Source organism: Halteromyces radiatus (genome assembly GCF_025201355.1).
Source record: "Halteromyces radiatus strain CBS 162.75 chromosome Unknown BX664scaffold_10, whole genome shotgun sequence".
Classification (NCBI taxonomy): Eukaryota; Fungi; Mucoromycota; class Mucoromycetes; order Mucorales; family Cunninghamellaceae; genus Halteromyces; species Halteromyces radiatus.
The window spans coordinates 606,886-630,518 of record NW_026251696.1 but is presented as its reverse complement, the minus strand read 5'-3'; the positions used below and the strand labels follow the sequence as shown (position 1 = coordinate 630,518).

The 23,633-nt window shown below is 32.6% G+C and overlaps 11 protein-coding genes across 11 annotated transcripts; 7 read left to right on the top strand and 4 right to left on the bottom strand.

The window, feature by feature from the left end:
* Positions 1 to 799: 799 nt before the first annotated feature.
* BX664DRAFT_342909 (Dbl homology domain-containing protein) lies at positions 800 to 3,102 on the bottom strand. Its single transcript, XM_051547230.1, has 6 exons — positions 2,821 to 3,102; positions 2,348 to 2,741; positions 2,189 to 2,240; positions 1,978 to 2,085; positions 1,646 to 1,842; positions 800 to 1,561 (listed from the first exon to the last, which is right to left on the bottom strand). The coding sequence occupies exons 1-6, from the start codon at positions 3,083 to 3,085 to the stop codon at positions 1,096 to 1,098; spliced, it is 1,482 nt and encodes a 493-aa protein (XP_051396382.1). The 5' UTR covers positions 3,086 to 3,102; the 3' UTR covers positions 800 to 1,095.
* Positions 3,103 to 4,073: 971 nt separating this feature from the next.
* BX664DRAFT_342905 (uncharacterized protein) lies at positions 4,074 to 4,841 on the top strand. The gene is made up of 3 exons (XM_051547229.1): positions 4,074 to 4,227; positions 4,305 to 4,532; positions 4,591 to 4,841. Exons 1-3 carry the CDS (start codon positions 4,117 to 4,119, stop codon positions 4,765 to 4,767), a joined length of 516 nt encoding a protein of 171 aa, XP_051396381.1. The 5' UTR covers positions 4,074 to 4,116; the 3' UTR covers positions 4,768 to 4,841.
* A 1,266-nt stretch (positions 4,842 to 6,107) lies between these two features.
* On the top strand, positions 6,108 to 6,509 carry BX664DRAFT_353444 (uncharacterized protein; the record flags this gene model as incomplete). Its single annotated transcript, XM_051547705.1, has 3 exons — positions 6,108 to 6,178; positions 6,301 to 6,411; positions 6,476 to 6,509. The coding sequence occupies 3 exons, from the start codon at positions 6,108 to 6,110 to the stop codon at positions 6,507 to 6,509; spliced, it is 216 nt and encodes a 71-aa protein (XP_051396380.1).
* A 542-nt stretch (positions 6,510 to 7,051) lies between these two features.
* On the bottom strand, positions 7,052 to 7,380 carry BX664DRAFT_342903 (uncharacterized protein). The gene has a single exon (XM_051547228.1). The coding sequence runs from the start codon at positions 7,317 to 7,319 to the stop codon at positions 7,110 to 7,112; it is 210 nt and encodes a 69-aa protein (XP_051396379.1). The 5' UTR covers positions 7,320 to 7,380; the 3' UTR covers positions 7,052 to 7,109.
* A 1,005-nt stretch (positions 7,381 to 8,385) lies between these two features.
* Positions 8,386 to 11,055, bottom strand: BX664DRAFT_342902 (uncharacterized protein; the record flags this gene model as incomplete). Its single annotated transcript, XM_051547227.1, has 5 exons — positions 8,386 to 10,098; positions 10,180 to 10,352; positions 10,408 to 10,423; positions 10,507 to 10,618; positions 10,678 to 11,055. The coding sequence occupies 5 exons, from the start codon at positions 11,050 to 11,052 to the stop codon at positions 8,501 to 8,503; spliced, it is 2,274 nt and encodes a 757-aa protein (XP_051396378.1). The 3' UTR covers positions 8,386 to 8,500.
* Positions 11,056 to 11,600: 545 nt separating this feature from the next.
* On the bottom strand, positions 11,601 to 12,629 carry BX664DRAFT_342901 (uncharacterized protein). The gene has a single exon (XM_051547226.1). The coding sequence runs from the start codon at positions 12,618 to 12,620 to the stop codon at positions 11,805 to 11,807; it is 816 nt and encodes a 271-aa protein (XP_051396377.1). The 5' UTR covers positions 12,621 to 12,629; the 3' UTR covers positions 11,601 to 11,804.
* A 376-nt stretch (positions 12,630 to 13,005) lies between these two features.
* BX664DRAFT_303702 (uncharacterized protein) lies at positions 13,006 to 14,769 on the top strand. Its single transcript, XM_051542495.1, has 4 exons — positions 13,006 to 13,179; positions 13,502 to 13,529; positions 13,595 to 14,000; positions 14,062 to 14,769. The coding sequence occupies exons 1-4, from the start codon at positions 13,028 to 13,030 to the stop codon at positions 14,619 to 14,621; spliced, it is 1,146 nt and encodes a 381-aa protein (XP_051396376.1). The 5' UTR covers positions 13,006 to 13,027; the 3' UTR covers positions 14,622 to 14,769.
* Positions 14,770 to 14,910: 141 nt separating this feature from the next.
* Positions 14,911 to 16,897, top strand: BX664DRAFT_342899 (uncharacterized protein). The gene is made up of 4 exons (XM_051547225.1): positions 14,911 to 15,138; positions 15,220 to 15,792; positions 15,861 to 15,938; positions 16,018 to 16,897. Exons 1-4 carry the CDS (start codon positions 14,965 to 14,967, stop codon positions 16,837 to 16,839), a joined length of 1,647 nt encoding a protein of 548 aa, XP_051396375.1. The 5' UTR covers positions 14,911 to 14,964; the 3' UTR covers positions 16,840 to 16,897.
* A 274-nt stretch (positions 16,898 to 17,171) lies between these two features.
* Positions 17,172 to 18,887, top strand: BX664DRAFT_270033 (uncharacterized protein; the record flags this gene model as incomplete). The annotated part of the gene is made up of 3 exons (XM_051541073.1): positions 17,172 to 18,197; positions 18,558 to 18,708; positions 18,784 to 18,887. 3 exons carry the CDS (start codon positions 17,172 to 17,174, stop codon positions 18,885 to 18,887), a joined length of 1,281 nt encoding a protein of 426 aa, XP_051396374.1.
* Positions 18,888 to 19,382: 495 nt separating this feature from the next.
* Positions 19,383 to 20,948, top strand: BX664DRAFT_342896 (uncharacterized protein). Its single transcript, XM_051547224.1, has 3 exons — positions 19,383 to 19,495; positions 19,559 to 19,929; positions 20,031 to 20,948. Exons 1-3 carry the CDS (start codon positions 19,429 to 19,431, stop codon positions 20,721 to 20,723), a joined length of 1,131 nt encoding a protein of 376 aa, XP_051396373.1. The 5' UTR covers positions 19,383 to 19,428; the 3' UTR covers positions 20,724 to 20,948.
* Positions 20,949 to 21,257: 309 nt separating this feature from the next.
* Positions 21,258 to 23,276, top strand: BX664DRAFT_303695 (SBF-like CPA transporter family-domain-containing protein). Its single transcript, XM_051542494.1, has 5 exons — positions 21,258 to 22,093; positions 22,161 to 22,223; positions 22,285 to 22,706; positions 22,776 to 22,897; positions 22,982 to 23,276. The coding sequence occupies exons 1-5, from the start codon at positions 21,514 to 21,516 to the stop codon at positions 23,139 to 23,141; spliced, it is 1,347 nt and encodes a 448-aa protein (XP_051396372.1). The 5' UTR covers positions 21,258 to 21,513; the 3' UTR covers positions 23,142 to 23,276.
* The last annotated feature ends 357 nt before the right edge of the window (positions 23,277 to 23,633 follow it).

Sequence of the window (23,633 nt, the reverse complement as noted above, 5' to 3'; positions counted from 1 at the left end):
TTCTATTTGTAAATATTCTCCCTTTTCTTTACTCTTTGATTTTCCCACTTTTTTTTTTTTTATGACAATAATTCTTTCATGTATCTGATTTTATAGCCGACTATCTGACCATTGATCTTTGTCTTGTTTGGTTGATCTCTCCACTTTTATTCCTTTTTGATATTCAACTATCTATTTTTTTCTTTCTTTCTTTCTCTCTTTGTTTTGGCCCTACTTATATTTTTTTATTCTCTCTCTTTGTGATGTAGTCCGACTTGTCTATCTCTTCTTTTTTTATCATTGTTCCAGCTTATTCTCTTTGATGATTCCTTTTTCTTTTTTATTATCATTACTATTATTATTGTACGGTTTGGTATGAACAAAATGCAACCAGATGGATGAAATGGGTTTATAAATAGGATCGACTGGACTGGTCATAGGGGATGAGGATATGGATATATATATATATATATATATATATATAGCAGGGTCAACTAGATGAATAGACAATATGATCAATTGGATGGATGAATGATATACGAAAGGACTAGACCTCAATGGATGAATGTACAATAGGTATCGATTACATATAATAAATATACAACAGGCATAGAGATACGACAGAGAGTGGGCATCAAATACAAGCTTCAATGATTATCTTTTAGGTCTGCTCAACTTCTGTTTGTGACATTCTTTTTTTTTTTTTTTTTTTGTGATGATTCCTTTACTGGTAGTTAGTTAGTCTAGTATTTATTATATCTATTATGTATCATTTTTATTATATTATTTATACTATTTTTATCATTTTTTTTTTTTTTTTACTTGGTACAAATAAACGAAACCTGATGCGACTCATTTCCATTTGCCATTCAACCATTGCATGCGTTCAACGAATACTTTGGCTGTGATGATATCTTTATTGAACAGTTATATATAAATAATAAGAAATACAGTATGCAACATAAGAGAGGAAGGTATAAACAATGATGGAAGTGTGGGTAAGATAACACATGAAAAAAAAAGGAAAAAAAAAAAAAAGAAACAGAGGTAATCGATGCTAGGGATTTTTTTTTTTAAAAAAAAGAAAAAGGTGGATGCTGTCGTAAAACCCATCATTTAGTGATGATCTAATTTTTTGTGTCGTAAGGCCTGAACAACGTTCTGTAATACACGTAGCCAGCTAAGCATGTCATCCAGTGATTCGGCCTTGAAATGGTGTTGACGAGGTGGTGTGGAGCCTGAAGCGTTCAGTAGTCGTTCAATGTCCTCAGAATATTGGTAAGAAGGATCCGTGGGTGCATCTTCGACGATGATGAAACTAGCATCCATCCGTTTGACTGTTTTGATGGTGGCGCCTCGAAGCGATACAGAGCTCTTAAAATGCAACACGCCATCACCCGGCCGTGCTGTGATCAAACGATCACTCAATAGGAAACAGATCCGAAGATCGTGAGCCTTGCCTTCTACATTGCCAAGTTTTCCACTTTTGATGAATTGTCGTGGTTCCGTCATCATTGAAGGACATCCTATTACCGTCAGACTCATGTCCATCAATTGATTGATGTTTTGACAGATCTTGATCCTATATATATATAAAGAATGAAAGATGATTATTTATATAGGAACGAAGTATAGTCTATCATTCATTTTTTTTTTTTTTTTTTACCTTGGCACCATATCTGTGTCCAATTTCAAAAGTCGTTGTTGAAGCTTTTTCAAGGGATGAGCATCAGGATGATTAAAGTCGGTAAACTTGACGATTTCAGTGATCATTTGATAGTAACGAGGGATGACGCATAATGGTAATTTCAATAAACAAAATAAACGGACTGGTCCAATGCCTTCCGGGTTATTAACTACAGTCTTTTTTTTTTTTTTTTTTTTTTTTTAAAAAAAAAAAAAAGAAAATCAAAAGAAATGAAGAATAATAATAAAAAAAAAAAAGGAATAAGAATGGATGATGAATTGTAGAGATCATGATTTTTTTTTTGTTCTTACTTCTAATAGTTTCCGTCCGTCCCGACTTTTCCCTATGACTTCTAAGATAGCCATCATTTTGGGATAGTTTTCTAAAAATGAATTATAGATCGGTATCACTTCATTCAACTACCAAAAAAAAAAAAAAAAAAAAAAAAGAAAAGGCATATCAGTGTTACATTCATATCTTTTATAAAAAAAAAAAAAAAGGTAAGAAAGATGATATATTTACCAAGAAATCAATCAAATCAGATAGCAATTGAAGTGGTCCCCAAATTTGGAATCTATGGTAACCATGATCATTCAAAAAAAAAAAAAAAAGAAATAGCGATGGCTGTGTGAGAAAAAGTAATATACCAGGTTTCCTATTCTGATCGTGTATACATCATACCTTTCAGTCAATTTTTCCAAAAAAAGTTCATGCGAATGATAAAGCTTGTCAATAGAGCCAAAAAGAAAATCAATATCATACATATTGATGCCCGTATGGGAGGAGGGTGATGTATGATGAGAGGAAGAAGAAGAAGAAGAGGACGAAGAAGAAGAGATATATTTGGATAAAAAGGGAGAACGTAAGGTAGAAGTGAGAGAGGAATGAGTACTTTGCCTTGGACTGTCATGATGTGTATTATCATGACTGGTACTGTTGGATGGGTCGTATTGTAAAGAGATGGGACGCCGAAAATAAAGTAAGATGACATGGAGTCGATTGACATAATCCGATTCCGAATCGAAGAACTTTTGAATCAATGTTTGTCGTTTATGATATTGTTTTTCAGACAATGCTTTTTTTTTTTTTTGTTATAAAGGGAAAAAAAAAGGATACAAAGTTAGATAGTTTTATATATTATATTAATATCTTACCGAATGCCTGTATATCGTCATCCATACCATGAGCAAAGAAATCATACAAATCATCAACCACATCAACGACAGGGTGTGTCTGAGAAGATTGCACAATATCAGTAGATCGTCCCTCACGACTACTTTGGGACGTGCTGAGGGAAGTTGTTTCACTATTGGTACTAATTTGATTACTGTTACTGAGATTACTACACATGGACGACGATTTAGATGATGTCGTTGGTGTATTCGATACTCGACGAGAATTTTTGAATTTTGTAAACATACAATGTAAAAAAAAAAAAAAAAAAAGAAAGAAAGAGGAAAAAGAGACAAGGTTCTGCAAAAAAATTTGTTTTAATTAAATCATTTTTTTTTCCATTAGCTGAAGCAAAAAAAAAAAAAAGATGGATCGTGTCACCATCTTGCTTCTGTGCCTGTTCGTGTTACAACATGTTTGAACGGGAAAATCACAGACATGTATCAAGGGGTGTGTGTGTCTATTAAAAGCCACTATGCATTGATGTGGATGGGGTGGCATTTTTTTTTTTTACTACAATGTTGATCTTGTGAATGCTGCATAATGCATGGCGCATTATAATGAATTCTTTTCACAGATGAAATATGTTTCTTTTTGTTTTCTTTTTTTTTTCTTTTTCTTTTCTCCTGTTTCAAAGTTAAACTAAGCCCAAGAAGGCAGTACATTTCAATTATCAATTATTTCATTCATACATATTGTAATTGATTGATTTTTTTTTTTTTTTGGGGAGAAGTGATAGGAAAAGCTATTCAATTGGGATGAAACTTTTTAAAAATGTTGCATGATATTTTGTTCAACCACCGACTTGAAAATAGATGAATGGAAAGATGAATGGGAAAGGAGGAGAACATAAAAAAGGGAATAATAGACCTGTTTTTTTTTTTTTTTTGTGGGGAGGCTGGTTGATGACAAAAAAGAAAAAAAAAATCAGTGTAACATGTTTGTGGCGGTTCTTTTGAAAGACTGGTGAAAACCTAGCGCCTCCCTTAATATTCTCTTATTCACATTCAAATAATTATCTTTATAAGGTATCACGCGCCTCATAATGATAAAGAAAAAAGGAGTTCATTATCAAGGACTTCAATGACATGCATATAGATAGCCAAAATTCTATGGCCATTGCTTGATCTTAACACGTTACTGATGCAAAATGGTTTACTGGTCAACCTCTCATCATCCAATCATCTTGGTTTCCTGCCCTAATTTCACATTCCGACAGAAAATGGAAACGGGCGTTTTTTTTTATCTATATACTCTTTCTTTTTCAACTTATATTGATGCCGCCAAAAAAAAAATCTGCAAAGTCACAAGCCAAGGCGAATGCTCCTAAAAGAAAGTTGGATTTGACTAGTCCTAGATGTTATTTAACCAATCACGATGACTTGAAGGTAAAGAAAAGAAAGAAAAAAAAAAGAAAGATTTATAAAGAAACCATGATACTGACATACCATAATGTTTGATATAGCCTGTACTTAGGGAAAGACTAGGATTACTTTCAGAAGAAGATCAACAAGAATTGATATCTTTAGTACCAGCTTGTGATCAACATCATACCACTATCTTATCTGCTTTGGAAGAAAACCCGGTGTTTTGGGAATCATTAGATGAATGGCTCATTCTTTTGAGATCAGGTTATTTGAAACCTCCCAAGAAAGTACTTGATGATGAAGATTTGAAAAATATACCCTGGAAGGTAATATATATATATAGAAAGAGGATCGATGATAACCGCGTTTTAATTTTATTATTAGGATGAACAATTTGAAAGTTATTGGGGCGAACTTGAAGAACAAAAAAACCAACAAAAACCAAAAAGACGTACACGATCTACCACAGTACCATCAGATATCGTTGAATCAGATTTATCAACCACAAGAAAAAGAAGAGGCAGGGCACCTAAAAATCAAGTCACCAAGAACGAAGATTGAAAATATTTATATCATAAAAGAAATATATCGTGAATCAGCTGGATATTATGTATATACAAAAAAAAAAAAAAAAATATGAAAAGCTAACCGCACTACCTAATAAAAAATCTATCTTTTACTCTTTTCAAATCTATTGTCCAGTGATTATGTCCACATCATACAATAAAAAAATGCATAGTCGTCTGAGATTTTCTTTGTCTGCCTTTTACTCTTCCCGATATACTGTGTATTCAATATCCTATAAAACAATAAATCATTTTCCACCCCGTCTTGACAGTGTTTGTGGTGATGGTTGATGATGATTAAAGTGTTAGGAAGAAATCAACTTTTAAAGTTGACTATGAACTAGTTTTTTTTTTTTATCTTGCTATCTATCAAAATCTTGACATTTGTCCAATTCACACACTTTTGACCATTTCTCACCCTTTTGACCAAGACCTTCTTTTCTTTTTTTATACTTCTAGTCTCATCTGAATCACTACTCTTACACAGTTTCATCCGTTATTACTTTTTTATCACATTTATCAGTTTCATCCATTTTATTTTATCATTGTTTCTTATGATGGTTAATCATCATCATCTAAAAATAATCCTTAGTTTTTGTATATAAATACATCTAGTAGTTTATATATATTTTTCTCTTTGTCAAAGATCAAATCAAAGTTTTATTTTAACAAATTCAATAAAAGATTGTATAATCATCTTGGCCACTCTCAAGAAATAATCATCTTAAGTTTTACTTTATTTTGCTTAAACAGACATCTATATTATATAATCAATTCTTATATTATTTTATTTGATCATCATCAAGTATGATCAAATTATCAAGACATCTACTTCCATATTTGGATTACTTTATTTTTTTATCAAGATACGTTTTGTTCTTTTTTTTATACAAAAAGAACTGGTGCTCACTACAAATCAATCATGATAGATATTATTATTTTAATAATATCATACATCAATTCTATTAATCAATCATCTACCAAATAACAAAAAAATCCTTAACAGAACTCGAGTGGTACTAGGATAGATGTATATGAACAAAGCTGTATTGGAGTATGTACCTCATATTTATTTGCAACTATGTATTCTAACGTTTATTTTTTTTTCCTTCCATAGACTTTCTGGCATCATCAACTTATTGGACTCCAATATGACGGAACAATACAAAAAAAAAAAAAAAAGCTATCTGCGGTAGAATTCATAAAGGAAAAAGTGAATCTGGATACATATCAAGGATTACTGGAAAGCACAAGCGATATATTTGATGATCTTGATATCGATAATAAATATTCCACTTCTTTTTGTCGTATCAGCGTATTTCGTATCTATAACATATGCGTATCATTGATGATCAACACGCCCAACTCTCAAAACAAAGGAAACATCGATTACAAGAATACTCTATGTTAATTATGATGGAACAAATAGAAGTAAAAAAAAAAAAAAAAAAAAAAAAAAAAAAAAAAAAAAAAAAAAAAAAAAAAAAAAGGTAATCCCAGTACCTAATATTTGATATATTTCTGTTAGCGGGCGCAACTTCTCCAGGTGGTCAGTCAAAGGTGATGATTCTGAACGGGCTATATACCGTCGCCTGGCTGCTCTTCTGGACATTTTATTTGATGACATCGGTGTGGTTGAGTAAGTGACAGCTATATACAACATATATATATATAATACTTTTTTTTTTTTTGGCGTGATATAGTGGCGAGCATGCATGTGAAGCTATAAAGTTATAATTGACTTGAAAGTTTATCAACAATCAAAAAAAAAAAAAAAAATTGCGCTCCAATGCCTCCATTTTGCAGCAACTTTTGACCACCTGTCATCCTGATCACATCATCGTCATGGATTTCATTGGCAACTTTGGATATCTGTATATACATTGAAATAAGATCTAAAATATTATTCTTTGATATTTTTTTGGGATTGTAGTTTACTTTAATTTATACATTTTATAATACAAATTATGTATATAAAAAAAATATCAATAAAGAATTCCATCTATGAAAAGAAATATATATGTTGTATAGGAAATAATGATATCCAATCGTCTAGGATGAATGTTACTGTCAAGAATAGATTATTTTGGTCAAATATGTTTATATAGTTAGCAATGATTAGCGTATGTAAGATTTGATAAATAAAAAACGATATTTAATTTTATTTATAGGTATGATGAAAATAAACTAGTTTATACATGGATGTAAAAAAAAAAAAAGAAAGCGAGGGAGGGATCCAAAGAGAAAGTACCAGCTTTGACTTTTGAATTCATCTTTCATTTTTTTTTTTTTGTTAAAAAAAAGAGGGATGGTATATTGATTTGATTAAATATGATTTTATAAACCACCACAGCTTCGACCAACATCTACAAGACCAAGTCCATTATTAATTTTCTTCCATTGTTGTTTTCCAGAAACATCAGCACCATGAACAGTCATAATATGAGAATGAGCAAGAGCTGGTTGTGCAGTGGAACGAACGTAAGCAGCATAACCAGCAACACCAGCAACAACAGGAGTAACAGCAAGAGCAAGAGGACGAGGCATAATGAATTAATTTATAATAAAAGTCTTTAATATAATGAAATCAAGTTTATCTCAAAAAAAAAAAAAAAGGAAAAGTATCTCTATTTATATAATGTTTCAATATTGTTTCTACTATCGCCCTAATCATCGTTAGTACCCGCCATCGGAGTACAGGTGAAGCAATGATGTAGAATCAAAAAAATTCCTTATCGTCAAATCAGACACACTAAAAACAGCTAGGAAAAAGGATTAGTGTCAGTCCATGTTCGCCGCCGCTGCCTGCGGAGATTGATATAACGTCATATCAAGAAGGAGGGACTGGGGGAATATGCGCATCATCCATATCGAATCCCGGTTATCTCTATTGGTTGTGTCATATAATTGTTAAGTTATCGATGGCAACTTTTTTTTAATTTCAAATCATCCGTTTTTTTTTATTTTGTTTTATTACATATATATATTCAATTTAATTGAAATGACATATCTTTATCATATGTTTGTGTCATTTTTTTTTTGACGGGTGACCGATCTTGATAAACTCTATTCAATTGAAGATTGCATTTTTGGTTCCGATAAGGGGTCCAATATCGCATAGTCCAAAAAAAAAAAAAAAATTCAAAAGGTATCTTAAAAATTTTCTCTTTATTGCTGAATTTGGAAAAATGACATGATTTGCTTTAAAGATGAGTTATTATTAAATTAGAGATGAGAGAAAAAAAAAGATAATGTCATTTTTTTTTTATTTGGATGATATGAAATAAAAAGATATAATCTTTGATAGTAAACTAAAATAATAATAATCTAGTAATGAGAGAAACAGTTGTTGACATTGCTTGGATTCATCCATAGATAGGGTCGATATGTGTAACCATCTGAGGTCATTATCCTTTTTTTTTTTTTTTGTTAGTGCATAAACCTTGATTGATTGATTGAGATCTCTTTTTTTTTGTATACGAAAAAAAAAAAACCTATCAGATGAAGAACAATGATCATCAACATGCTATCATCATAAAAACAATGAATATCGTTCTATTGACCCTTTGATTAGAATGATGAATACTAAAGTTGTTTTTCACTTCCATCGTTGTTTCGTTCTTCTCATCCATTCATCAATCCGTTATATATAGATATAAAAGATCATTTTTATTTCAAATATAAAACTAACTAAAAACTACGTATACACAAAACAAAAAAAAAAAAAATTAAATGTTCAAGAACAATTCAGTATACTTTGGTAAAGGCCACAACTTGTCAGCAACATTGCGTTCCAATTCATCAGCCAAATCACGGATCTTGTTCATAGTATCCAAGACATCTTTACTAGAGGTGACAGCCAAGACATCCAAATCTTCAATAGTGATAATCTTGTCCAAGATGGCACGAAGAGCACCGACTTCGTTTTGCAAATCACCCACAAGAGGAGTCAATTTATTCAACAAGGTAATTTCAGGACTAGATTCCACACCGATTTGTTTCATATGGGCGGCAGCTTCGGCCAAATCACGACGGTATTGGAAGGCAGCAGGTAAGACTTGTTGGGAAACCATGGTCAACAGAGTTTGGGCTTCGATCATGACATCCTTACAGTATTTTTCAACCAAGATATGATAACGGGATTGTAATTCAGTTTCAGAGAACACACCTGTCTTGCGTAACATGGCAGCGTTTTCTTCACGGAGGAGACGGGTAAAGGCATCAGGGCTCTTGACAATATTGGGTAAACCTCGACGAGCAGCTTCTTGTACCCATTCATCAGAGTAGTTGTCACCTTCGAAACGAATATCCTTGGACTTTTTGATAAATTCACGGATCACCACCAATTGATCTTCCTTACTAGCCACAGGCTTGTCACCTTTTTGCTTAGCTAAAGCATCACGCATATCCATCAAACTAGAAGCCACGGCAGAGTTCAACAAAGTCACAGGGAAAGACACAGATTGCTTGGAACCAACAGCACGGAATTCAAACTTGTTACCAGTGAAGGCGAAAGGAGAAGTACGGTTACGATCAGTCAAATCACGAGCAATACTGGGTAAAGTGGCGACCTTCAAATCCAAAACAGTTCCCTTGACACGAACATCTTGTAATTGAGTACCAGTAGCATCATAGTTCACAGGACGACCTTGTTCGACAGCATCCAACACTTCATTCAATTGAGTACCCAAGAAAGCAGAGATAATACCAGGAGGAGCTTCATGAGCACCAAGACGATGATCATTAGAAGCAGAAGCAATACCAGCACGTAATAAATCACCATGATCATAAACAGCCTTTAAAGTAGCGACAAGGAACATCAAGAAACGCAAGTTGGATTCAGGATTGGATCCAGGATCTAACAAGTTATCACCTTGATCAGTAGATAAACTCCAATTGCAATGTTTTCCAGAACCATTGACACCACGGAAAGGTTTTTCATGGAAGAGGACCTTGAGTTTGTGTCGATGAGCCACACGATGAAGAACATCCATAGTCAACATATTATGATCCACAGCCAACATAGCTTCTTCAAAAATAGGAGCCACTTCGAATTGAGCAGGAGCCACTTCATTGTGACGAGTTTTGATAGGTACACCCAAACGAGCCAATTCAAATTCAGCTTCACTGATGGCAGCCAAGACACGAGTAGGGATTTTACCAAAGTAATGATCTTCTAATTGTTGATGACGAGGAGGAAGACCACCTAACAAAGTACGACCAGTAATCTTGAGATCAGGACGAAGTGTATAGAGAGATCGATCAATCAAAAAGTATTCTTGTTCAGTACCCAAAGTAGCAAACACATTCTTGGTACGAGGATGATCTTTATAAAAAAAAAAAAGAATATATCAGTTACCTCATCTTCCCTTTTTTTTTTTTTTTTTTTTTTTTTTTTTTTTTTTACCTTCATCCTTGGGTTCAATCATATTGAGAAGTTCCACAGCAACCTTATTCAAAGTTTCAGCAGAACGTAAAAGAACTGATTTTTCATCCAAAGCTTCACCATTATAAGAAATAAAGACAGAAGGTACATAAAGAATAGAAGTACCATGAGGACCATCTTGAATAAACATAGGACTAAAATAATAATGTTAATAATTTGATTTATTTGTTTGTTATTTTTATGTATTACCTCTTTGTATCCCAGACTATATAAATAAACCAAAAATAAAAATAAAAAAATTCAATGGATCTGTCAAAAATAATATAATAATGATTGATTTTTTATTACCAGTATAACCACGAGCTTCAAAAGTAGTACGCATACCACCAGAAGGGAAAGAAGAGGCATCAGGTTCTGATTGTAATAATTGAGAACCAGAGAAGGTATCAATAGCATTGACCTATATATATATAATAAGTAACCCATTTCATTCCCTTTTTTTTTTCTTTTAAAACTTACTTCTTCAAAACCATTCACAAAGGTTGATTTTAAAGTAAGGAAACTATCATGTTTTTCAGCAGTAGAATCGTTCAAAGGTTGGAACCAATGAGTAAAGTGAGAAGCATTACGTTGAATAGCCCACACCTTGACAGCATGAGCAATAGCATCAGCAGTGACTTTATCCAAAGTTTCGTTACCCTTGAGTTGTTTGATAAAATTATTGTAAACAGGTTTGGGAAGCATCTTTGCCATTTCTTTTAAAGAAAAGACATTTTGACCAAAGATTTCTGACGTGGATTGAAGACGACCATCCTTAGTAGTGGGGAATTGAATATTACGAGGTGCTTTAGTAAGACTATCGACAACAGAATTAACACGAGCTTCGTGAGCCATGATTAAATAATAATAATAATAATGAAAAAAAAAAAGAAAAAAAAGAAAAAAAAAAAGAGAAAAAGGAAAAAATCACGGTTTGTTTGATATGACAGGGAAAAATTGAAAGATTTGGTTGGACTGCTCCAAATCAATGAGTCAATCTCTCCTCTTTTGGAATATCTTAGGGGCGGAATATGAAATGTTCAATTCAACCACACTTCCCATTTGCCCTTCAAATACGCCCAAATGTAGTTCATTTCGAGGAATCATCTCATTATATATATATATATATCTTAAAATGAAAAAAAGGCCTATTTTTAAATAAACATAATATCTAAAAATTTGTGCTTTGAATCCAATGATTTTTTCAATATCATATTTTATCAAAGAATATTTTTCCATGATGAGATACGGATCGTTGTATACTTTTGTATCATAGCTCGCTCAAAAATCATCATCATTGCATCAAAATTGTACCACACATTCTCTTTCATTTGCTTTAATAAAAAAAAAATACACATCCGTCTTTGTTGAAAAAAGTCTCTTTTTCTTTTTTTTTTTTTTTTTTTTTTTACACGCATTTCATCATCTATAGAATACTTTCTCATATAAATTCGATCATTTTTATACAAACGTTGTTCCATCACCATTTTAAGTCATCGCAATCAAAAGTATTTGTCTTTATTTTTTTTTTTAAATAAAAGGGGAAATCATACTAAAAACTATGTGCCGGATCTGTTTTTAATGCAATGCAAATGTGCGTGTTTGTTTTAATCCATGGACAAAGCTTCCCTATACAATAATGACAGATATTTCAGTATTTCCTTTCGTTCGGTGGGATCAGCGAGAGACAATCCATTCTCGGGATATCGGTGGATAACGATGTGTTGTTGTTGTTGCGGCAACCCACCAAATAATTCGTTGATGTATTCTTCTGTTGCTTCCATACTGTAAAAATAGAATTTATCAGCTGCGATTTTCATCCCTAATAGTTTTCTTGGTTTGATGGTATCGTAATGGATATAATTTCGTTGAATAGCGGCAATCATTGAACAAGCCAGTTGCAAATCACCATGTTTATAGGTAGTGCTATTTCGATGCTTGTCTTCTTGAAGTAACCAAATCAATTCCCGACCACGTCGTCGTCCTTCTTTGTTTGTATTCGCAGTAAATGTTTCTTCGCCAATGATCAATCGCAATAGGCAAGGTCGCATCGATAATTCAAGACCTTCATCCAAATTCGCTTGTATACATAAAAAGCTGACCAAATCATCGATAAATCGTTCACCATCTGAGGGCTCAGAGATTTCTGGAGAATTGTTCAGTAACACTAGTTTTAATTTGTTGAGAAAACGTCGTTGGGTGCTGTTGAGTCCATCTTCCCTCGTTGGTACAAAGACGAGAATATTGGATGCATCATATGTGTCCAATACCAAATCCTGTAAAGTAGTCAGTAGAGTCCCATCGTTGTTTGGCTTGAAAACAAGCGACATATCATTCGTTCGATGAATATTGATATGCAAACACCTTTCTTCATATTCTCGAAAAACGGATGTGCTTCGTCGAAAATTGTCGATATCAGGCATGTTTCAACATTGTGGAGAGAGAACCAAAAAAAGTAAAAAAGTATCCCCAAAAAATTTATCATCCTTCTTTTGAAATTCAGATACGATGTTAGATTCCTTTCATTTTAGGCATAAGGACATAAAAAATCCTCAGAATAAATCATAAAAATAAAGATAACTTTTATTTATATAAGTTAATAATATATAATATTTTGTTATGATGAGATAAAGACAGAAGCATTCAATAATATATAGCAAACTGACATTGATTTAATGGATCTGCTCCATTCTATCCAATCAGCGATTTTAAAAAATTTGTTTGGCCGTAAAGTATTTTTGTTTATTTCTCCTCCCCCCTTTTTTTCCCCTCTCTTTCTCTCTCTCTCTCTACCTTATTTTTTTTTTTATTATAAAAAATAATTCTTATCATGAGTAACGATAATGCTCTTGAAAGTATTCCTGCTGACCAACAAGGTAGTTTCTCTTCTTTTTTGAAAACACTTGCTTCTTTTACTGGTGATCTTTCAAGTTTGACTTGTCCTTCCTTTTTATTGGCTCCTATCTCTTTATTGGAATATTCGTAAGTTTTCATCATTAATACAAAAAAGAGGGAAAATAGTGTTTCATAATATATGAATGAAGAATGATATTTTATCCTTTTTGTAAAAAAAAGAAAAAGAAAAGAAAAAAAAGAATCCATTTTTAAAACAAGTGAAGATCATCATTTCTTTTTGTTTTATTACAAACTTTTCTTTTTTTTTTTTTTTTTTTTTTTTTTTTTACTAAAGTGATATTTTTTCTTTCTTTCATATGATATGATGGTGGTTACACTGAAAGACTTCAATGATGATACACGTGGCATATTTCTCTAACCTGATCTACTTTCTTTTATTATATTATAGATCTTTTTGGGCTGATCAACCTACTTTGGTAAATTAAAAGGAAGAAAGGATGGAAGGGGAGAAAAAAAAATATTAACTTGTATTATATTTTAGTTTAGTTCCATTGGTGATTCAGATGATGCAGAAGAACGATTCTATGCAGCCATTAAATGGTTTATCTCTTCTTTGAATGGATCTTTTTCTAGTCGTGTACCTAAAGGTGAATGGGAAAAGAAACCTTTTAATCCTATTTTAGGTGAACAATTTTATTGTTCTTGGGAAGATGGTACTCGTATTATCTGTGAACAGGTATCACATCATCCTCCTGTTTCTGGTTTTTATATTAGTAATGATAAAGCTGGTGTATCTGTTATTGGTCATGATGGACAAAAGACTCGATTCTCTGGAACTCAAATGTTAGTAGATCAAGTGGGTTATTGTACTTTGAAACTTGCTGCTAAGAATGAAACCTTTTTGTTTACTTTACCTTCATTGTCTGTGAATGGTATTTGGTATGCAGGTAAAATATTCACAAAAATATATATATATTTGAATTGATCTAATATATTCTTATTATTAAGCACCTTATGTTGAATTATATGGTACATCTTATATTCAATCATCAAGTGGTTATCATGCATCCATTGAATATACAACTAAAGGATGGATTTCTGGTGAAGTACATCATTTTAAGGCTACTGTGACTCAAGATGAAAATAAGATGAATCAAGGAGGACCTACTGTGATTGAAGGACAATGGACTGGTAAATCTACTTTGACCAAATATAAACAATCTCCTGTGGACTTTTTGGATTTAACCGATCTTGAAAAACCTAAACCTCAAGTGGCTCCTATTTCTGAACAAGGTGAATTGGAATCTCGTCGTATTTGGCAAAAAGTTTCTGAAGCATTAGTGGCTGGTGATTATATGACGGCATCTAATGAAAAATCTTTGATTGAAAATGCTCAACGACAATTACGAAAGGAACGTGAAGAAAACAAGATTGTTTGGGAACCAAAACACTTTAAAAAGGTGGATGGTGAAGATATTTTTGGTGATTTACGTGAAAAGATTTTGAATAAGGCTGATAGCAAGTTTGTGGATACCATGGGTGAAGTAGGTTGGTCTCACCGCGAATAGAAAACAACATAAAGATTATTATTATTATTAAAATTTATATATATATATATTATATATAGTTTATTTTATATGTTGATTGTAGATTAGTTTGATGCATTTGATATTCAATAAAGAAAACAAAACTACATATATATTGAATAATTTTTTTTATTTTGATATGACTATAAATTTGTATGCAGAGTCTGTGTCTACATATGCTCGAGAAAAAAAAAAAAATAGTAGATTCATGGCTTTCAAATACCGATTTTTTCTTTTGGCCCATGTTTGTTTTTCCTTAAACTCTCTTTTTTTTTTTTTTCTTCTTGTCCCTTCTAAAGTTTTCTTTCTTTCTTTTATCATCACAATGTCTGACTCTGATGAACAACTTCAGGCGAATACTTATATTTGGAGTCAAAGTAGTGATCAAGTTACCATCTCTTTCTTAGTACCCGAAAGTTCAAAATCAAAGGATTTAGATATAGTCATTGATAATCAATATGTCAAGGCTGGTTTAAAAGGTCAAGAACCTGTATTCAAAGTAAGTTTTATTCAATAGATATATATATATATATATATATTTATACTTATCATGTTTCCTCTTTTTTTTTAAAAAAAATAGGCTAAACTTTTCGCTACAGTCAATCATTTTGATTCTTTATGGCAATTGGAAAAAAACTCGGCGTCTCCCTTTTCTTCATTAACCGCGTCTCCTTCACTTTCCATTGCTTCATCTTATGCATTCATGTCTCCTAATCACTCACCCAACTCGTCCATGATCTTGCCTGCGCCGGCGCTTACGGAATCATTGACTTTGGATTCATCTTCAGCTCAAATGGCAGATTTGTTACAACAAACGGCAGCTCTTGGTACCAACAATAACAATAATAATAATAATAATCAACAAGATTCATCTTCTCCTCCTTCTTCTTCTGAAATGGTTGAAGAATTATCTTCTCAACCTTCATCACCTGTAGCTCTTACTTCACCTGTTTCGATAGCTACACCTCCTCCAATAAAACAACAACAACAACAAACAAAATATCGTATTCTTACCATTCATTTAGAAAAGGAAAATGAAGGATTGGATTGGGCTATTCCTGTTTCTTCTGGTTGGAAATCTGAAATGGATTTAGATGTTACAAGTGCATATCATTTGGCGCATTGGCATGAAACTCGAATGGGGAATCTCAAGGTAATTTCAATGGATATGAAAAGAAGGAACTAAAAAAAATTAATTTTTTTTTTTATATTATCTTATAGAAAGCATTGGATTATTATTTGAATGCTGCAGAAAGAGGTCATACAAAATCAATGGTAAAGGCGGCTGCTTTATATGAGGTAAATGTCATTAAAAAAAAAAAAAAAAGAAAAGGAAAAAATTAGGTGATTGAATTTTTTTTTTTTGTATAAATTTAAGTCTGATCAAGAAACTGTCCCGAATGCTACCACTTATCCGGAAAAGGATGCCAAAAAATCATTTGAATGGTATAAACGTGCAGCAGATCTTCCATCTGAAGTGATTGGCAGTCATAGTGGACCTGATCCTTTGGCTTGTTATGTAGTGGGTACTCTTTATGGATCTGGTTCAACGGATGCTGGAATTGAAAAGAATTATGAACAAGCTTTATATTATTATAACCGTTGTATGTTGATAACGGCTCCTCATATCGATTTGGATTTTGGCCTATTGGATCAACAACATATTCCCAAATCAATATTACGAAATCATACGCCCTATACACGTGATGAACGATACTTTAGTAGCTCGGCCTTCCAAACAGGTCTTATTTATCTATATGGGTCACAACCGGAAGGTGAAACTGTTCGATCAACTACGGTGGTTGAAGTGGATGCACCATTGGCTTTACGGTATTGGAAAGAAGCGGCTGTTCTGGGTCATGCACAAGCTTGTTACAACATTGGGATTGTATATGCAAATGGAATGGGTGTGGATCAAGATTTATTATTGGCAGGAAAATGGTTTGGACGTGCCTTAAAGTTAGATACAACACAAAGATTGGTGGCTCCTACTGGTGTGCCTGTGATCATGGATTGGGATGCTCAACCTGATAAAAATAAAAAGGATACTCAAAAGAAGAAGACTCGACGCAAGAAAAGAAAAAGCAAGAAACAACAACAACAAAATAAGGATGCATTTAGTTTTGCTTTGGCTCTTGGTGGTATGACTGCTATGGCCGGTATTATTTGGTGGTGGTATCATAGATCTCAAAAGAATTAGGCTAGTCTATAAATATATTCAATAAAAGAAATGTAGAGTCATATGGCTATGTTGTGTACTTTTTAGTGCAGCTTGAATGTTGATTGGACAAAAAAAAAAAAAAAAATCTCACCATAAAAATATTATTAGCTTTTCGTTCGATTTTTTTTTTTTTTTTTACTCTTATTTGTTCAAAAGTTATTCGATTTCCTTTTTTTTTTTACCCCCTTTTTCTTTTACATCACACTCTTTTTTCTTTTTCTTTTTCTTTTTTTTACACACATCTCATGTTTTCTATACAAGAATCACCACCAGCCAATGTTATATTAGTATTAGGGTCATCCAATACGACTATGATACCAACTACAAAGAATGAAAGAACACGGTGGCCTTGTCACAAACATATATTATCGAAACATTCCAAATATTTTGAAGCTATGTTTGCTTGTGAATTTGAAGAATCTGGGGCGACGATTATCTTTATGCCTTGTGGGATATTCAACAATACTACGACTTTAGAGACTATTCTACAATTCATGTATACCAATGAACTTTGTTTGGAACAAACGACGGAGGATATGTTACTACAATTGGATCAATTGGAAGATCTTTATGCCGCTGCCGATTATTTAGGCATGCCTCAACTCTGCATCGATATCACCAACAAGCTTTTGGCGCTAGGTCATCACTGTACTTGTTACTGCGACGCTTGTGCTTATATTGTACCGTTTCTGTACGCATTAGCCCAACCGCGTGCGACCGACCCTTGTATGTTGAAACTGACAGACGCTGCGCTGACCATCATGACCTCTGATCCTGAAAAGGCTCTTGGCTCGTTTTGGACTTGTCCCTCGATGATGGATTTATTACAAGGTTATACCATTGACAATCCTTTGACACAATCCTTATTGGCCCATATTAGTAAAACAAGTGCCATTGAATCTCTTCATGGTTGTTATGTAGCTTCTTATCGATTATTGGCTCTTATAGAAGAAGAAGAACAAGAAGAACAAGAAGAAAGTGTTCTTCAGGCTTCCATCAAGGCTGCTCGTTCCAAGGCTACTCTTACTATTGCTTCTCATTTTGATTTTTATTGCTCCGAATACCCAACTTTACTCTCCTGCATTGATGGTATCGTCTATTCCTCGGATTTTATGGAATATCTTTTACTTCGCACCATTCATGATCAAATGACTCCCGAAAATGCTTGTACTCTTTATCAAGGTGTGGTCCGACATCTTATGGCTCGTCATGCTGTTCAACATTCTTCTCATCTCAAGAAAATCTTTCATGGTATCAAGGATGAAATCGTACGTTATATTTTTTATCATGTCAAGGAAATTCGAGCTCATGAGAAATTTGAAAAATTGGATCATTTTGTTTTAAATCAATTGTCTCAAGGTAACCAAAAAAAAAAAAAAAAAGGTTTAGTACTTTTCCTGATTTTTTGTTTTGTTTTTTTTTTTTGTTTAGATTTGACCCTTCCATTAGATCGATTGATCAAAACAACTGATCATCACCATCATCATCATCATCAACAACAACATCAACAACATACCGGAGAAAAATCTTGGACTCGATTTTTATCTAAAAGGAAATCCAATCATCATAAACAACGAACAATCAATATTGCCAAATTTAAACAAGAAGAAGAAGAAGATAGTATCAAAGTAATCAAGAAGGAATCTTCTCATCATTGGTATTGGCCTCTCAAGGCCATCAGTTTACGTTGGAATAAGACACATCATATGGAAATTTTACAAACTGTGGCTGTAGGACGACGAGTCAAACTGATATCTAGACCCGTGTTGACAATAGGAACGGTGGCATTTGTTGGTCATGTTACTTTTGCTGATGGTATCTGGGTCGGTGTTGAATTAGATAGAAGAGGTAAGAAAGAAAAAAAAAAAAAAAAAAAAAGAAAAAGATTTGTTGGGACTTATATTTATATTTTTTTTTTTTTAGTCGGGAAATCGGATGGATCAGTGGATGGACAACGTTATTTTACTACTACACCAAGTCGAGGTGAATTTGTCCGATTAGATCAAGTTGCCCTTATTGAAGTTTAAATATATCATTCTTTTATTCCCTTATAGATATTTCCCTTTATATCATACCCTTTATATATATATATATATTATAATAAATTTATATTTTCTCAACAAAAAGATGAACAAGGATATCATTGATTAAAACAATCGAAGTAAAATGGATCATCCTATTTATTTATTTATTTTTCGTGAATGTAGTATCTTATATTATTGATGATTTATTAGATGATATTTTGACAATCATCCCAATGAAATAAATATAAAAAAAAATAAAAAGTTTTATTATGTATCACATAACAATTTAAATTTCCAACAAAGGAAGCGGTCCATTCTTCCCTTTTTTCTGAGAATCAAAAAAACAACTTGGTGCCTTTGTAGTACACTTTTGGGCCTTTTTTTGTATTTAGGAAATCATCGTGTTTCATGCTCCGGTGTGTTCTAGAATCTTGTTGACAACAAATTGATTTTTATTTTTATTATTTTTTTTTTTTTTGCACTCTTCTTTCTCTGTACTTTTTTTTTTTTTCTATTTTATGACCATTGTATTATAGATCTCTTAATGATGAAAAGCACGTCCGTCTTGGCTGTGTTTCTATTTTTTCCTTCATTGATTTATTGTCAATTAGGTAAAATTTCTATTATTAATAAAACAACTTTATTGACTATTTTATATATATAATAAAAATTAGCTTCTGGAAACAATACAGGCAATTGTACACCTAGTAATTGTCAAGCAGTTTGCAATCCTCCATGTTCTACAGATATGAGTTGTGTTCTTGGTACTATGAAGTCATGTGGTGTTTGTCCTTCATCATCTTGTATCAGCAATTCCATACTTGGTCTTCCAACCTCAGGCAACTCCACCAATAATAATGGTGGTCAACAACAACAACAACAAGACAGTAATGGTCCTGATGGTGCTATGATTGGGGGCATTGTAGGTGGATTAGTAGGCGGTGGGCTTTTATTGGCTGCTGCCCTTTGTTGGCTCTTTCGACATCAAAAACAGAAAAAACGAGGACTTCCTTTTATTGTACCTGGAAATAATCGTTTGGATACGGTAAATCCTATACTTTTTTTTTAATTTTGATCATGATCTAATTATTTTTTTTCTTTCTTTCTTTCTTTCTTTTTTTATTTATATATAATATTTCTTTATAGACATCATCTGTAGTCATGTCAACAACAACAACAAGATCTCCTTCCAGAATGACAACTGGATTATCACCAACTCCTGTGATTCCCACTTCTTTGGCTTCATTATCATCAGCTCAACGACATCAACTTCATATAGATCAACATATAAACAACAACAACAACAACAACCATAGTAATAATAATAATAACAACGGTAATCAGTTACGACCTATATCCAGTTCAAGTTATTTAGATGATGATGATGATCATAGTAGTCTCAGTAGTTTAAGTCAACGTGGTTCAGTAGCAATGACAGCAACTATAGGTAAAATCCAACATCAACCAGCATTGAAATCAGGTCAAGCATTCCAAGCAACTCGAATGAAAGCACACGTCATGCGAGTCAATCGACTGGTGGAAGATAATAGATCAAGCAATGGTACACTTAGTCGTAGTGGATCAGTACGTACGATCTTAACACGGGATAATTCCATTCATTCATTATCTCGTTCCAACACAGCACCATCAAGACCTCAAAAGAACAATAGCAACAATAGTACATCAACTACTTTAGAATCATTGAAAACTAAGGATGATTCTTCAACAAAACGGATTTCAGCACCCATGTTAGTAGCTTCCAATAATGATCCATTTGATGATCGACATAGTGTAATTGAAGATGACATAGGTGAAATGTCTATAACCCCTGCCAAGTAAAAAAAAAAAAAAAAAAAGGAACGCCTTTCTCCTTATTTATATATATGTCCTTTTACCCACTTGTCTTCATTATTATTATTATTATTTGTACCACTTGTATATTCCTTTTATGATGTTTATTTTTTCCATTCTTTTTATACCAACACGCTGGATTCGTATTTGCTTCTTTGATTCAATTTTGTTCATTTTTAGTTTAGTTTATATACACAATAAACTTTTTTTTTTATCAATTAATTGATCTTGGTTCTATGTTATTATTATTATTATTATTATTTTAAAGATATGATGATATGAAAACAAAGTATGGTTATTGGTTGCTGGACTCGATCTACCATTTAAGACAACCCAATTTAGAGTTACAGTAAAATAGTATTATGTTTTTTTTTTGTTTTAAATATGATAACATCTTTATTTTCTTTTTGTGATACCGCGCCTCCTTTTTTACTTTTGAAAGGTGTTTATAAAATGGATTGAAAGAAGAAAAAAAACAACTAATTAATAACTACAAAAAGGAAAAAAAGATGAATAATAAAGATCTACTCTCCTCATTAGTTTGGTATAGGTTTTATAATTGATTTTGGATCTTGAACTAATATGTCAAAGATGGGATAGACATCGATCCGCTAAAGCGGGAATCAGCTAATCCCTGATTGGTTGGTGTAAAAGGAAACCTTAAAATCCATGCTCGCGGAGTGTGAATCCCGTCCGAATTAAATAATCTCTTTTTCTTTTCTTTTTTTTTTTTTTCTTTCTTGTTTTTCTTTACTTATCAAAGAAGTGTTACATTGATATGTCGACAACGACAACAACCACTCAAGTGAAGGAGATTCATTGTGTTGAAATGGAATCTAATGTCTCTAGTCAAGGAAGTACATTGAAATCTGCTAGTTTACATGGCTTGGAACAAGAAGCAGAAGTAGAAAAGGTGACACCACCAAAACCCCTTTGGATTCGAGTACGACAAACGGCTTGGCAACTATTTGTAAAATATTGGTTTTTATTGGGGTTAGCTTTTGTGATCGGCCTTGCATGGGCCATTCCTACTGTAGGCAAATCGTATGGTTCTATTCAAGCTCAATATACTGTCAAATGGGGTGCTGTAATTGTGATCTTTCTTTTATCTGGTCTGGGATTGGATGTCAAGGTCATGTTAAGAACTATTTTACGTTGGAGACTTCATTTATATGTTCAAGTCATCAATTTCCTTATTTTACCGTTCCTGGCTTGGGGTATTGTCCGTTTTTTTATTATTGTTGGTGCTCATATTGATGAAATGGTTTATCAAGGTTGGATCATTGCCTTATCCACAAGTACAACCGTTTCTTCCAATTCCGTCATGACTCGAAATGCAAATGGGAATGATGGTGCTGGTAAATTTTTTTTTTTTTTAAGAGTGTGAAACCATTTTACACATGACTCATTATTATTATTATATAGCCGTATTTAATGCTGCTTTAGGGAATGTCCTTGGTATTTTCATTTCCCCTGCTTTAATGACAAGTAAGTTACAAAAAATAATAAATGACATCATCCTCACATTCTTTTTAATAATAATCATTAGTCTTCGGTGATGATCGCATACTGTTCCCTCCCGGTAGTGCACGTGGCAAACCTGATTATATCAAAGTTCTTTTTCAATTAGGATTGACTGTGTTGGTGCCATTAGTCGTGGGTCAGGTGATCCGATTCTTGTTCCCGAAGCAGATCAAATACTTGTCGGCAAAATTAAAATTTCCCATCATCAACAGTATAGCTCTTTTAATCATGGTCTGGTCTGTCTTTTGTGATGGTGTAGCAAGTGATGCTTTCCATCAATTATCTGGTGTGGATATTGTCGCTATCATTGGTGTTGATATCTTTTTATATCTGTTTGGTTGTGCTCTTTGTTTGTTCGTATGTCGTTTGCCTTGGCCACAACGTTATGGAGAACCTACTTGGTTAGATCGATATCGTTTGAGCAGAAAAGATGCTGCTGCTGTCATGGTAAAACTATTGATTCTTTTTTTTTTTTTTTTATGATTACTGATGTTTTTTTTTTAATTATTATAATAGTATTGTGGTGCTACCAAAACTGTTTCTATGGGGATTCCTTTAATCAATGTTTTATATTCTGGTACAAGTGCTGGTGTAGTAGGTGTTCTTTCTTTACCTTTACTTATGTATCATATTTGCCAGTAAGTTTGTTTTTTTTTTTTTTTAAAAAAAAAAAATTGAATCAAATCATATTTATTTTCTTATCTTTTTGATTATTTTGTTAGATTGTTTATTGGTAATTTCCAAGTCAGTTTATTGAAGAAATGGATTCAAAAAGGTGAAGATGAAGATTCTCGTACTGTTCATGAACAACAAAGTCAAGTCAATGAAACTCAATCTCTACCAAGTTTTACTACTCGTCGTCGAACTGTTAGTGATGAATAAATGGAACAATACCCCTCCTCCTCCTTCTTTGTATTACTATCTTTACTGAAATCAGTACTGTTTTATATCTTTGTTTGATTAGTTAGCAATTTTTGTTTTATTATTATCATATTAAATCATCATCTTTTTACTTTTTTTGAACTGTCTACATCTTTTGAATATCAATGAAATGGAATGGTTGTCACTTTTCAGACTCAGCGCTCTTGCGTTTTTTTTTTTCTTTTTTTCTATTTATTCTTCTCACTTTTTCTTTTTTTTTAATATCCATTCCTTCTGGTTTATTCCATAATGAATGATAATGATTCTCATAGAGGTAAAAAAAAAAAAAAAAAAAAAAAAAAGAATGATTTTGTATAGAAAATAGTAGGATATTCAAGGATAGAAAAAAAAAAACTCTTAGTTGGTTTATTTGTTTTGTTTTGTCAAAGCTTTAAAGAAAAATATTGACTCTCTTTTATAATTATTTTCAATAGATATATCAGGTCTTGATAG